Genomic DNA, 15194 nt, shown 5'->3' with positions numbered 1-15194 from the left:
ATTGTTTTACAAATATTTTGACTTGATGTTTGAAAGCATTCAGTGTTTGAGACATTTTTATATGCACAGGTAAATTATTCCATAAGATAGCACCAGAGTATTGAAAGGAGTTCTCAAAGAGTTTACAGTTACGAGCTGGTACACAAAAGTCTAAATTAGATTCTGATCGAAGATTGTATTATTATTACACTGGAAGTTAAACATACTATTTAAATAAGTAGGGTGAGAGTTGAACAATGATTTATATAACAAAACATATTTATTTACAATAAGTTGCTCATACACTGTGAACCAATCTAGTTTCTCAAAGAGAAGTTGTGAGGGCGCATCAGGAGGAGCATCTAAAATACATCTCGCAGCGCGTTTTTGAAGCTTATATACTCTGTCAAGATTTGAGTGAGATGTATTACCCCAAATAGTTAGACAATAATCAATTGAAGGCATAATATATGCATTGTAAAACAGCTTGCGTGTATGAATAGGAAGAAACTTTTTAATTCTACGGAGGGCAGAAATTTTACGTGACAGTGTTTTACAAACATGGTCAATATGTACATTGTATTGTAAAGAATTATCTAAATAAACTCCAAGAATTTTTTCATTTGATACAATATCAAGTTTTTTGTTTGATACAAATAGATTAATTTCATTCTCAGAAAAAATTGATCTCTTTTGATGCGTACCAACTAACATGCATTTGGTTTTTGTAGCATTTAGAACCATTTGATTTTGAGAACACCATTTTTCTATAAAAGCTATATCCGTTGATAATGTATCTACAACAGTTTGACAATCTTTACTTGATGCATGTAAAGTGGCATCATCTGCAAATAATTCTAATTTGGATTTTGTAATACATAAAGGAAGATCAATAATGTAAAATAAAAAAAGAAGAGGACCTAGTATAGATCCCTGTGGAACTCCCGCTGTGACTTGCTGATAAGAAGAATGTTTGTTGGACAGATGGACACTTTGAAGTCTCTCACTTAAGTATGATCTGAACCATTGTAAAGTTATTGCATCAAAGTTATAACATTGTAGTTTTTTAAGTAGAATATCATGATTGACAAGGTCAAAAGCTTTACTGAAATCAAGAAAAACAGTACCAACAAGTTTACCTTGGTCCATTTCATTTAACCATTCATCGGTAATTTTTGTAAGGGCTGTTTGGCAAGAATGTAGTTCTCTGAAGCCTGATTGAGAATCTACTATAAGATCAAAATCCGAAAAAAGAGATCGTATATACTTTGCCACATGTTTTTCAAAAATTTTTGATAATGTTGGTAAAATAGAAATAGGCCTATAATTATTTGGACCTAATCTGTTTCCTTTTTTAAAGACTGGGGTAACTTTTGCAAGTTTAAAACTCTCGGGGAAAATACCAGTTATGATACTAGTATTTATAATATGGGTCACAGGTTTATATATTATTTGTGAAGTAAGTTTCAATAGACGTGGCCCGACGGTATCAACACCTGAAGATTTACTTATATCTAGTTTATTGAGTAAGGTTAGTACTTCGTCATGATTTATAAGCGGGATAGAAAACTTGTCTGCACCTAATTTAGACTTTAAAAAATCTAAAAGATTTGTAAAGTCATTTTCCTCCTTATTTATGCCTGAAAGAAGTTCTTGAGAAATATTTGAAAAATGAGAATTAAACAATTCTACTATTTCTTGTGTATCCTCTGTGATGTAATTATTTTTAGCAAGTGCAGCTGGAATATAATTACGAGATTTAGATGCTAAACTGTTTAATACATCCCACATTTGTTTTGGATTTTTGTTTAGTTCTATAGATGTTTTATAATAATTAATCTTGGCGTTTGCAATTAGTGATGTGACTTTATTGCGCCATATTTTGAAATTTTCAAAGTCTTTATTTTTATGGAGGTTATCACGCATGTGTTGAGCTTGCAGTATTTCTTGAGTTAACCATTTAGGTCTTGTGTCATGCTTAACTCTTTTTGTTTTTACTTTTGCATGTTTATCTAATACAGCATTAAAAAGTGAATAGAATTTGTCGAGTGCTTCATTAGGGTCTGAGAATGATTCCAATGTTTGGAAATTTACCTCTTTTAAGTCTGCAAGAAAATTATTTTCATTAAATCGTTGCATTATCAGTCTCTCCTCCTATTCTCCTGAACAAAAAATAATGATACTTTTACATATTTTTACATATTCTTGATTATGAAGAAAATATATGAAGAGTACGATCAGTATTCAAAACCAAAAGTCCATATAACAATGCAAAAGAGGAGCAGAGCAAACACGGACCTCCGAAACACAGATCTAGACCCCCAAAATATCAGAGGTGGGATCAGGTCCTATGGAGTGAGCATCTCCTGCCAATTAGTCACACCCGCCGTGTACTCCTTGTTGTGATCGGCAAATAACGGGAAAATACTTTGTCAATCCCAGAGTATTAATAATGCGCTAACAATTAGTATGTGGAACGTCAGTCAACATTTGACTGAATGATAAATTGTATATGCTGACAACGTCATTGTATCGACCGTTGAACTTACAAAATGATGATTTTAAATGATACTGTTATATCCTTGTTTCATCAACTTGTTTGTCAATAATTTACAAATTGTTCATGTGTATAACATGTTCATGTGTATAACATGCTCTTGCGTTTCTAATCAATTTAGAGATATAAACCCCGCATAAGATGGACATAAAGACAACGAACAGTATTCAACACCATGAATCGATACAAAACAGGAGCAGAGCAAACACGGACCTCCGAAACATCAGAGGTGGGACCAGGTGCCATGGAGGAGTCAGCATCCCCAGATGACCGGTCACATCACACCCGCCGTGTGTTCCTTGTCATGAGCGGGAAATCAAAGAAAAATCCTTCATCAATTCAGTGTATAAATAATGGACTAACAATTCGTATGAAAATGTCAGTCAGCATTTGACTCAATGATAAATTGTATTTGCTGACAAGCTCATTTTATCGACCATAGAACTTACGAAATGATTACTTTAAACGAGACTGCTGAATTCTTGTTTCATCTACTTGCTTGTCAATAATTTACCTGAGATATATATACTCCGTATGCAGGTGATAAAGGTATATTGCTGCATAAGTAAGGGAAGTTGATGATAGAAAATTTAAAAGTCATCATGTTTATCATATAGCTTGGTTGTTATATTACCATTAATGTCTTTTTCTAGTAAAATATTCAAGTATGAAAAAGATGTATTCTACTCTGTGCTACCTTTTATCTCAATCTCACCAGGATATCTCGTATCGACGTTAGAATGGAAATGACCATTGTTAATTGACAATACGTCGTCGATATATCTAAATGTCTAGTTGAAGGCCACAGCAAGTGTTTTCTTTTCGCGCATAATATTTTGTATAAATTCTGCTTCATATGAATATAAAAATAGGTCTGCTAATAATAGAGTGCAATTGGTACTTGTGGAAATTCCAATAGATTGCTGGTCTCCATAAACCACATAGGTCAATCAGAAACTCAAGCATCTCTTTGATGTCAACTTCAGAGTACTTGTGTGTGCAATTAGAATGCGTTTTAACAAAATAATTTTGCAAATGACCAATGACCGGGTAAGTAAGTAAATTTATGAGTTCCATTTTTATTGAAAGAGCAGCTGTCGATGATATCAAAAAACCTGCACTTTAATATATCGTGGGTAATGGTTGTGTATAAAGTTGAAAATTCGTAAGTTTTTAAGCTGTTGATTTTGGTAAAATCTTGTGAATTCAACTTGTGCAAAAGTTCTTTGGAATTTTTAAGTATTCACATCTGATTCACACCACTTCTTGAATATATTGTTGCACAGTATTCTTGAAGTTTTTCCTTCATTACTGTTAATATCTTAGTTGGGAGTAACGAAAGAAGAGATAAAACTATATTGCTGCATAAGTAAGGAAAGTTGACTATAGAAAAGTTAAATTCATCTCCTTTATCATAGAGCTTGGTTGTTAGATTACCATTTCCGTCATTTTCAGGTAAAATATCCATATACGAAGCAGATGTTTCACACTCTGTGATATCTTTTACCCCTATCTCACCAGGATACATTGTAATAACACAGGAATGGAAATTACCATTGTTGACAACACGTCGTCGATATATCAACATAAAGAATTGAAAACCACAGGTTTTTTTCTTTGCCTGTATAAGATTTTGGACAAATTCCGCTTCATATTTAATATGAATTCAAAATTGGACTACTAATAATGCAATTTTACATCTCCTATTTTACAATTTGATCTGACATTTATTTCGGGTCTCCCAGACCACTACATAGATTTTGCCAATATAATAATATTGGAGGCGGGGGTTAGGGTATCAATTACTAAATTCAGTGCTTAAAGTAACTCTAGGTTTTCTTGGTTTCAGTCATAATTTAAACTTTACCAATTCAGTCTGATCTTTTACAATTATTCACACAATTAAAAAAAATGTCACTTGAGCTTGCAATTTAACATCAATATTTAGTTGAGAATATAAGCAACCAATCTCTTGAACATTCGTGACAATTGACTGGAAATGACACAATCGATAGGAAGGAAACCTTTTGTTGTAATGGCAAACCTCGTCATTATAACCAACCCTTTTAAATATCTGTACAGGTTAAATATTTATTATATAATTATGTAAAAAAAAAAAAGCCCTACAAGGAAGATATAAAGTAATATTTTAGCCTTATTTTTTTCTAAAAGTTTCTATCTATTCAGGGTGTTTACTATAAATGATACCCACTGGTGTATTCGGGTACGCATAATAAATTGACATTCTTTGTGTTAAATAGGTTTACCACTCTATACTTCCTTATACGAATGTAGAGATAATCATCCAATGAAGAAAGCCATTTTTTTTTTATTAACCATTTACATAGAGTCATGTATGGTGATAATCATCCAATGAAGAAACCCGTTTTTTACTAAGTCTTTACATAGAATCAATGTATGAATCTCTGTTACAAAGATGAACATGCTAAGCTAAACAATTTTCTGGATATTAAGAACCTAAAAAAAGCACAATAAAATTTCAAACCGTAAATATGAATGAATTTTTTTTTCAAATTTTACAATTTACTATTTACAGAATAAACAATATTGTATCATCCTATGTTTTGACATTTCTTTTTGCAGCTTTGCCAGTTTTCGGTGCTATATTTCAACAAAGTCAAGATGATTATGATAACTGTAAATGCAAAGTACTTAAAAAAAACTCCTCTTTAAGTTCTTTATTTGAAAATTTTAACTTAATAGTATCAAAGAAATATTGATTAATCAAACTTGTAACTAAATATGGTGGAATCGCTCAGATATAACATCATACTATTTATTGACAAAGTCGCTTTTAACAAATAAAAACAACAAATTAAGCAAATTGATAAATTAACAAATTTGGAATGTATCTAAAGAAGGTTAGACATAAGATATTTAATACATATTAGAGTTGTGCCTCCGATTAAAGTCCGATGATGTGTTCCCGTTTTGCACACATTTGATAATGAGGTATAGAATCATATGTTTGAAATGTGTTTTGATGACAGTTATAGTCTGATTTCTGGTTAGGATTTACCTGGGTTTACCTGTATTTTACCTATTTATCATGAACAGGAAGAATAAAGTTTCATTTAATGTATATGAATATTCATTGGAGAAGGTGAATTTCAAAATTTTACTTAATTAATGACTATATTAAAACAATTACTGCCGTTTCTGGTAAACAAATAATTTTTAAGGCTGATATATTATGAAATTGACACTGATTACCGATACTGTTCATGATTGATTATTTACTTATAGTAGTATAAACTATTTTGTTATAAGAGTAAAGAAATAAATGAAGACTCGTAATGAACATAATTTTTGTTGGTTTAATCTCTATTTTCATTGTCCTATTCTCTCATATATAGGTTCACCTTTCCCCTGTCTACCACCTTTGGTATAGAATAAACCAATTAAGTATTAATCTCACCTGGTCAAATTCTCATTTTGCACACATTTTTGCTATGCCTAAAATTCAAATGCGTGCAGAACGGGAACAAACCAGTTCGATAATGTTAAGTATTATTACAAGAAGAATGGAGCTTAATTTGTGCAGGAAAACGTATGAGCTTAAAAAGTGTGTGAAACTGCATAATGATCGAGATATCCGTCAGTCTGTCTGTTCGTCCATTCATTTGTAAGACTTTAAGGTATCCGCAACTCCTTTTTTTGAAATGTCAATTATTTTGGGTCTCCCAGACCACAAAATGGATTTTGCTATTATTAACATTTGGTAAGCGGTGTAATTATTCAGTAACCACAGTGATCAAAGTACTTCTAGATTCTTAAACTTTCTGCTTTTGACTTCATATTAAATAAACAAAAAAAAAATTACTTTTTGTAACTCTATGTCAACATCTTACATGCATTTTTTTTCGCCATATGCAATTCATAGGAAGTTAAAAAAAATAATCAAACTATTAACCGCCAGCAATTGTTGACTTATTTTTCTTTTCTATTTTAATTTCATATTTTTTTCTGATTCTCTTGAAAATCCCATGAAAAATACTTTGAGGAATCTATTCAAAAAGTTAAAAGAGACACTAGAGTACAGACTTTTATCTGTAATTATGAATATTCAAAGAAATTGCAAAACACAGCTTTTTTACATTGTCACGTACGGTAGAAAACACATCTCAAGCTATCCGCTTTTTCCTAAAACTTCAACTTGCCATCAAAGTAAATACCAGTAATAACCTTAATCAACAAGAAGCCTATGAGCTTAAACGCTCACCTGGGTAACTCTGGTCAGGCTTTCCTTTACAAGATCCCCCGTGTCATACCTACTATGGTTCATGATAAGAAATTTTAAAAGGTTTCTTCTAAATAATTCAATTTTAAATTTCGATTCCCTGTTGTGGCCCCAACCCAGCCTCTGGGGGTCATGATTTGAACAATTTAAAATCTGCAGTACCTTTTTGGAATCTTTTTGTCCATATTCGCTAACGTCAGACCTTTTTTCATCTTTCAAAAGTGCATATATTACGTTGTAACTTTAGTTCGCGCGCAAATGGGTCACTTTACATGGTTACTAATACCGATTTGGTGGAAATCAATTTTGCAGACAAAATATTTATATGTAAGCAATAATGTCGTGTGTCATTTCATAGAGGAATTGCTTATATATGTATAGCCATGTGAACATTAGGAGTGTTATGTCTCTTTAAAATTCTTAATCCTGCTGCTTTTATTATAATACTGTTAAATCAAAGAATAGGATTAATTTTCTTTGAAAATATATACGATCCTTTCTTGTGTGTTTCAAAGGCCGTTTTTTTTAAATTAATATACATATCAAATTATTTGATCAGTTAATTATAAATGTAACTTTTGTCTACAATGTAATTTTGTATACAAGACAACTGCATCATTAAATTGATCATTTTACTCTTACATAAAATATGATTGAAACATTTAAGATGGTTTAAAAATTGTCTTTATTGTTTCATATTATAAGAAATCTATGTCAAAACACTAGATATAGGTCAGGAAAAACATTTTCCTACAGAAAACTGAAAATAAATCATGTTTTGAATCCATTATTTTAATTTATAATAATAGATTAAAAGAACATATCGCTCGGTCAGAAAGCTTCACTCTTGTCACATCTTCACAGATTCTAAAAATGTAAAAATAACAAACAATTAGAATTAACAAAAAAGAATGACAATTTTTAGGAAACACTTCAGTCAAATACAACAAATGTGTTAAGTTATACTTCTTACCATAGCATAAATACAACAATACAGATTACGAAATACTCACTTCTAACGAAGAAGGATATGGAGATAACGAACAGTGATCAATATCAAAATCCAAATAAACAATACAAAATTAGAGCAGAGCAAACACGGATCAGGTGCCATGGAGGAGTAAGCATCCCCTGCCGACCGGTCACACCCGCCATGTGCTCCTTGTCATGATCAGGAAATAACGGAAAAAATCCGTCGTCAATTCAGTGTATAAATAAAGAACTAACAATTGGTATGAAAAACGTCAGTTAGCATTTGCCTCAATGATAAAATGTATTTGCTGACAAGGTTATTGTATCAACCATAGAACTTACGAAATGATGAACTGAATCCCTGTAATATTTGTTTATTTTTAGTAGCATGCCACTTTTTAAATGATAGGGCACAACACAAAATAATTTTAAAATCTTGGTATTATTTAATTCTTTCACAGATAATCCAGGAAAGAAAGATTCCAAAAAAGAATAAGATCTGTAATACATTGCAACTCAAGTATCTCTTATTTTAATCAAGGTAATATAACATGACTCTCTGAAAAGTCTATCGTTTTTCTTCAATATCAGGAATACTGAATTTAACAACATATTAAGTAATTTGCCTTGAGGGGCAGAATCCAAAATTTCTTGTGTACCATGTGAAGGTCTTACCACTTACCCTTTAAGGTCATAGAGATTTAATGGCTGCATAATGGTTCGAAATATGATCTTGAATGATTGCATACTTATAAGCCATAAAAAAACTAGGTTTTAGTGCCTTACTTTTGCTTGGCATACTCTACGGTCAGATGCTGCATAAACTGACACGGTTTGATGATCAGAGATTTGAATGTTTCCAAGGTATGCATTAAAATTAAATTTAGAATGAATTTCTGAAAATTACAAAAAGTGGATTCATGTGTCCTACTTTTGACCTATTTTTGGTCAACATGATAATAAGTCTAACGAGATGATCCTAGTTCTAATAGTGGAAAAAATCTCACGATTTTGAAAAAAAAAATGGTCATATTCGAAATTCGAGCATGCCCTTTGCCCCAGGGAGATCCTTTGACGAGTTACATGTAATCTACAACATATCCTTATCTTCGAGTCTAAGTATGGCATTCATCTGTCCAGTGGTTGTTTGTGAAGATTTTAAGTCATCATATTTTTATTTCTTCTTTTTATCTCCCTTTTATTCAGGAGCACATCACTATTTTAAGTATTAAATACATCTCCTGGTTCGAAGATACCCTGTGCCAAATTTGACCACATTTTGCCGAGAAGTTCTTAAGATAGGGCCCATATTTAACAAGTTAACGCACATCACACAAATGCTAATAGCTACAAAGTCTTTTAAGGTCAAGTCGTTTTTCAAAGTTGAAAAAAAAATTAGGCACCTTTCATATACTAGATCTTGACTTTCAAGGACTTTTTTTTAATAAATTCTATATTTTCTGTATGCTCTTTTAAAAACATCGCAAGCAAATTAACCTATTTGGTAACAATTTTGTTGATTCATTTCATAAAAAAATGTTAATTTTGTGTGTGTGCTTTTACTTAATTTAATTGTTCCTATCGTATTGAAGCCCACGTGATGTGTCTGTAGAGATTTTTTATATTAATATCTTCTCAAACTTCTTCTTTTTCATGTCTTCATTCCGCAAAAAGTTATAGATTGTAAAAAAAAAATCAGGTATTTACCGGGATTCAACCCCAGGGCCTCTGTCCTACCTTTCCAGTGCTTTGAGATATTCAGACTCGATATATTTCCTATTTTTACATTTATTAATTCAATGGCATTTGTAAATCAGAACTATTTTTTCTGGAATAATTTAGATGCCTGCAGAGTCCGATCGTAGGAGTGTAATTAAGTCGAAAACAAAGGAATGTATCTTTATGGCTCGAGATCAAGACCTTATTATCAGGGGTTCTCTCTTACAGTTAATACTGGCAAACATCAATAAGTGCTCAATGACTATTCCTTTTAAAATCGAATTGACAACCGTTTACCCTCAATGGGCGAAGCAAGCATGAAACATGGAGCTCAGCTGAAGGAAAGTAGTCTTAAAGTAAGGCTAAGTCTCACAATTAACTAAAATTCTAGAATGTACATCCCAGTATGCAAAATGTATGCAATTCTTAATCTGATAGGGCTTGCAATTACATGGAAATAGACTTATCACGAACCTTCAAACTAGTCGCCCATCAAAAAATGCAATTCAAATCCAGCATCTGAAGCAAGTTTGAGAGTATTCATCCCTTGATGAATCATCTATGTAACTTTGGCTTCGACCGTATAACGGGTAATTTTAACTGCTGTAAATTTTTACGAATTTCGGTTGAAATAGGGTGATTTAATGGAAACAAAGAGAGACAACTCAAATAATCATGATTAAGTTGACAGAATTACAGGGAACATGGATTACAGTGTATTAAAATGTCGAAGTTTTTACTGGAAGGCGAAGCAAATAAAAAAGAAGAAAGGGTCAAAGTCTTAAAAAACGGATAAAATATTGAAGACTTCAGTCTGCAATAATTATAAGCCATTATCATAAATTATGCGTCCCGTAAGAGGAATCAGGTAATTGACGATGTTTGTATAATTTGTGCATTAATTAAGATTTGATCCTAATTGATATTCAATTAAAATGTTCCTAAAAATACCAACGCTTGTCAGTACTAATTCTTTAGCCTCCGGGTACTTAGCTAAAAATAAATACTCTCATGATACGATGTTCAAACTTCAGGCGAGGCGCTTTTTACTTCTGTGAAATTTTACGCGTTTAAATTTTACGGATTTATAAAATTCGTAAAAATTAGTAAAAATTATAGCAGCACGTAAAAAATACCCGTTATACGGTATGTATTATAATTTCTTGGGGATATATCTGCACCCGGCCATAACTTTTGCCTTGTCCATTATCTGGAAATTGTATGTCAGTTCAACACCTGAAGCAAGTCCCCATTAGTGTGCGTCCTTAGATGTATCGTTCATGCAAGTAAACTCAACATAGGGCTCATAGTTACTTGGAAATTAAACCTGCATAAAAATCTAGCCTTTTCACACATCCAGAAAATGTAGGTCAGATCAGGCATCTGAAACAAGCCTGGTAGTATGCATCCTTATCATCTATGAAAGTTTGGTCATAATAAGGCTCACAGTTTTTGCACTAAAAACCTGTTTACTCATACTGAATATGTAAGTTAGATCCAGCATCTGAACCTTATATGGTACAAAGAAACACATTAGAAGCATCTTACATGCATATCTGATGAATATAGGGCAATGAAGTTCTTACAAAGAAACTGCTCCAAAAACCTTAACCTGAGACACATCAGCTCCCTAAAATTCTTTATGTTATGGCTAGCTAAAAAACTGACATGTGCAGACTCATATCAAGTCAAGGAAATGTGACTCACAATATCTCCTTCTACAACGTCTGAGACAGGCGAACTTTGTCCTGAAGTTGTTTTGGTTTCCTCTACATCCGCCGTAAGAAAAAAGTTCACATCGTTTGGTCGATTTATTGTACCACCAACGTCGGAATGCTCCCCTACAAGGACCCACAACCTTTGGTTGGGAACAGACACCTCTGGATGTAGCTGAAAAAGATATCAAAATTTGGGCAAATGATGGGTGAAACCAATCAACAGAGGATATTTACTACTTTTAGGCATTTGATCCTACCTCTGGAACTAGCTAGCTGAAAAAAGAATTATAAAATTGGGGGATGTGTGAGACCAGTCAACATAGGTCTTGTTGTCCTCTTTTATTACACCTCTGGAATATCCAGGGATCCGTATTTTTCTCAGTGCACCGAGTTTTATTATTTCAAAGCTTCAATAAGATCAATCACTGTTTGCTATCATTCTAAATTATCTTATCATTAGAAGTTTAAATGAGTAATATTAATGCAAAACACGTTTCAAAAAGGTGCGTGTTCTTCTTTTAACAAGCATCGGACATATACATCAGAAACAGTTAATGTCTTTTATGTTCCTTACATGCCAATTGCTTTATTTGAATTTATATTTACATCATCAATATGTATATTTCCTAACATTTATGATATGAAGAACATGCAGCTCTTGTTCTAAACTTCTACATTAAATTTCATTATCAGTTTTAATTTTCTTTTACTTACGTTTAATACGTACAGGCCCTTAGAGTACAAAATACACGTTCATTAGAGCCACAGCAACGTTTACTTTACTGACGATTAATACAGGCTCTTAGTATACAAAATATATTTTCATTAGAGCCACAGCAACATTTACTTTACTTACGATTAATACAGGCCCTTAGTGTACAGAAAACGCGTCCATTAGAGTCAAAGCAACATTAAATGTACTAACGAATAATACAGGCCCTTAGTGTACAGAATACACGCTCCATTACGTTTTATACAGGCCCTTAGTGTACAGAATACGTTAGAGCCACAGCAAAATTTACTTTATTTACGATTAATACAGGCTCTTAGTGTACAGAATACACGCTCCATAAGAGTCAGAGCAACATTTACTTTACTTACGTTTTATACAGGCTCTTAGTGTACAGAATACGCGACCATTAGAGCCACAGCAACATTTACTTAACTTACGTTTTATATAGGCCCTTAGTGTACAGAATACGCGACCATTCGAGCCACAGCAACATTTACTTTACTTATGTTTAATAGAGGCCCTTAGTGTACAGAATACACGACCTTTAGATCCACTGCAACATTTACTTTACTTATGTTTAATACAGGCCCTTAGTGTACAGAATACGCGACCATTAGAGCCACAGCAACATTTACTTTACTTACGTTTTATACAGGCCCTTAGTGTACAGAATACGCGACCATTAGAGCCACAGCAACATTTACTTTACTTATGTTTAATAGAGGCCCTTAGTGTACAGAATACACGACCTTTAGATCCACTGCAACATTTACTTTACTTATGTTTAATACAGGCCCTTAGTGTACAGAATACGCGACCATTAGAACCACAGCAACATTAACTTACGTTTAATACAGGCCCTTAGTGTACACAGTACACGACCATTAGAGCCACAGCAACATTTACGTTACTTACGTTAAATACAGGCCCATAACGTACAGAATACGCGACCATTAGAACCACAGCAACATTAACTTTACTTATGTTTAATACACGCCCATAGTGTACAAAATACGCGACCATTAGAGCCACAGCAACATTTACTTCAGTTTTGTTTAATACAGGCCTTTTGTGTACAGAATACACGACCATTAGAGCCACAGCAACATTTACTTTACTTATGTGTAATACAGGTCCTTAGTGCACACAATACACGACCATTAGAACCACAGTAACGTTAACTTACGTTCAATAAAGACTCTTAGTGTACAGAATACGCGACCATTAGAGCAACTGCAACATTAACTTACGTTTAATAGAGGCCCATAGTGTACAGAATACGTGCCCACTGGAACCACAGGAACATTTACTGTACTTACGATTAATACAGGCTCTTAGTGTACACAATACACGTTCATTAGAACCACAGTAACATTAACTTACGTTTAATAAAGACTCTAAGTGTACAGAATACGCGACCATTAGAGCAACTGTAACATTAACTTTACTTACGTTTAATACAGGCCCTTTGTGTACAGAATACACGACCACTAGAGCCATAGCAACATTAACTGAACATTTACTGTACTTACGATTAATACAGGCTCTTAGTGTACACAATACACGTTCATTAGAACCACAGCAACATTTACTTACGATTAATACAGGCCCTCACTGTACAGAATATACGACCATTAGAGCCAAAGCAACATTTACTTTACTTACGTTAAATACAGGCCCTCAGTGTACAAAATACACGACCATTAGAGCCAAAGCAACATTTACTTTACTTACGTTAAATACAGGCCCTCAGTGTACAAAATACACGACCATTAGAGCCTCAGCAACATTAACTTTACTTACGATTAATACATGCCCTTAGTGCACAGAATACACGCTCCACAAGAGTCACAGCAACGTTTACTTTACTTACGTTTTATACAGGCCTTAGTGTACAGAATACGCTACCATTCGAGCCACAGCAACATTTACTTTACTTATGTTTAATAGAGGCCCTTAGTGTACAGAATACACGACGTTTAGAGCCACAGCAACATTTACTTCACTTTTGTCTAATACAGGCCTTTTGTGTACAGAATACACGACCATTAGAGCCACAGCAACATTTACTTTACTTATGTGTAATACAGGTCCTTAGTGTACACAATACACGACCATTAGAACCACAGTAACGTTAACTTACGTTCAATAAAGACTCTTAGTGTACAGAATACGCGACCATTAGAGCAACTGCAACATTAACTTACTTTTAATAGAGGCCCATAGTTTACAGAATACGTGCCCATTGGAACCACAGGAACATTTACTGTACTTATGATTAATACAGGCTCTTATTGTACACAATACACGTTCATTAGAACCACAGTAACATTAACTTACGTTTAATAAAGACTCTAAGTGTACAGAATACGCGACCATTAGAGCAACTGTAACATTAACTTTACTTACGTTTAATACAGGCCCTTTGTGTACAGAATACACGACCATTAGAGCCATAGCAACATTAACTTACGTTTAATACAGGCTCTTAGTGTACACAATACACGTTCATTAGAACCACAGCAACATTTATTTACGATTAATACAGGCCCTCACTGTACAGAAGATACGACCATTAGAGCCACAGCAACATTTACTTTACTTACGTTAAATACAGGCCCTCAGTGTACAAAATACACGACCATTAGAGCCACAGCAACATTAACTTTACTTACGATTAACACATGCCCTTAGTGCACAGAATACACGCTCCACAAGAGTCACAGCAACATTTACTTTACTTACGTTTTATACAGGCCTTAGTGTACAGAATACGCTACCATTCGAGCCACAGCAACATTTACTTTACTTATGTTTAATACAGGCCCTTAATGTACAGAATACGTGATCATTAGAACCACAGCAACATTTACTTTACTCATGTTTAATATAGGCCCTTAGTGTACAAATTACGCGACCATTAGAACCACAGCAACATTTACTTTACTTATTTTTAATACAGGCCCTTAGTGTACAGAATACGCGACCATTAGAGCAACTGTAACATTAACTTTACTTACGTTTAATACAGGCCCTTTGTGTACAGAATACACGACCATTAGAGCCTCAGCAACATTAACTTACGTTTAATACAGGCCCTTAGTATACAAAATACGCGACCATTAGAGCCATAGCAACATTTACTTTACTTATGTTTAATACAGGTCCTTAGTGTACACAATACACGACCATTAGAACCACAGGAACATTTACTTTACTTACGTTTAATACAGGCACTTAGTGTTCAGAATACGC

The 15194-nt window shown here is 33.4% G+C and overlaps 1 protein-coding gene across 1 annotated transcript in view; it reads right to left on the bottom strand.

Moving 5' to 3' along the window:
* Nucleotides 1–7531: 7531 nt before the first annotated feature.
* Nucleotides 7532–15194, bottom strand: part of LOC134283227 (uncharacterized) — a 29203-nt gene continuing 21540 nt past the window's right edge. The window contains exons 10-12 of the mRNA XM_062765675.1: nt 12175–12227; nt 11196–11378; nt 7532–7664 (exon numbers count right to left, since the gene is read on the bottom strand). Coding sequence (XP_062621659.1) covers nt 7663–7664; nt 11196–11378; nt 12175–12227 — 238 coding nt within the window. The 3' untranslated portion in view covers nt 7532–7662. The remainder of the gene's footprint in view (nt 7665–11195; nt 11379–12174; nt 12228–15194) is intronic.

This window comes from Saccostrea cucullata, unplaced genomic scaffold (assembly GCF_032062105.1).
Source record: "Saccostrea cucullata isolate Sc308-1 unplaced genomic scaffold, CSIRO_AGI_Scuc_v1 ctg870, whole genome shotgun sequence".
NCBI classification, from domain to species: Eukaryota; Metazoa; Mollusca; class Bivalvia; order Ostreida; family Ostreidae; genus Saccostrea; species Saccostrea cuccullata.
Note: the sequence above shows the minus strand (reverse complement) of the source record. Positions and strands in the feature narration are given on the sequence as shown.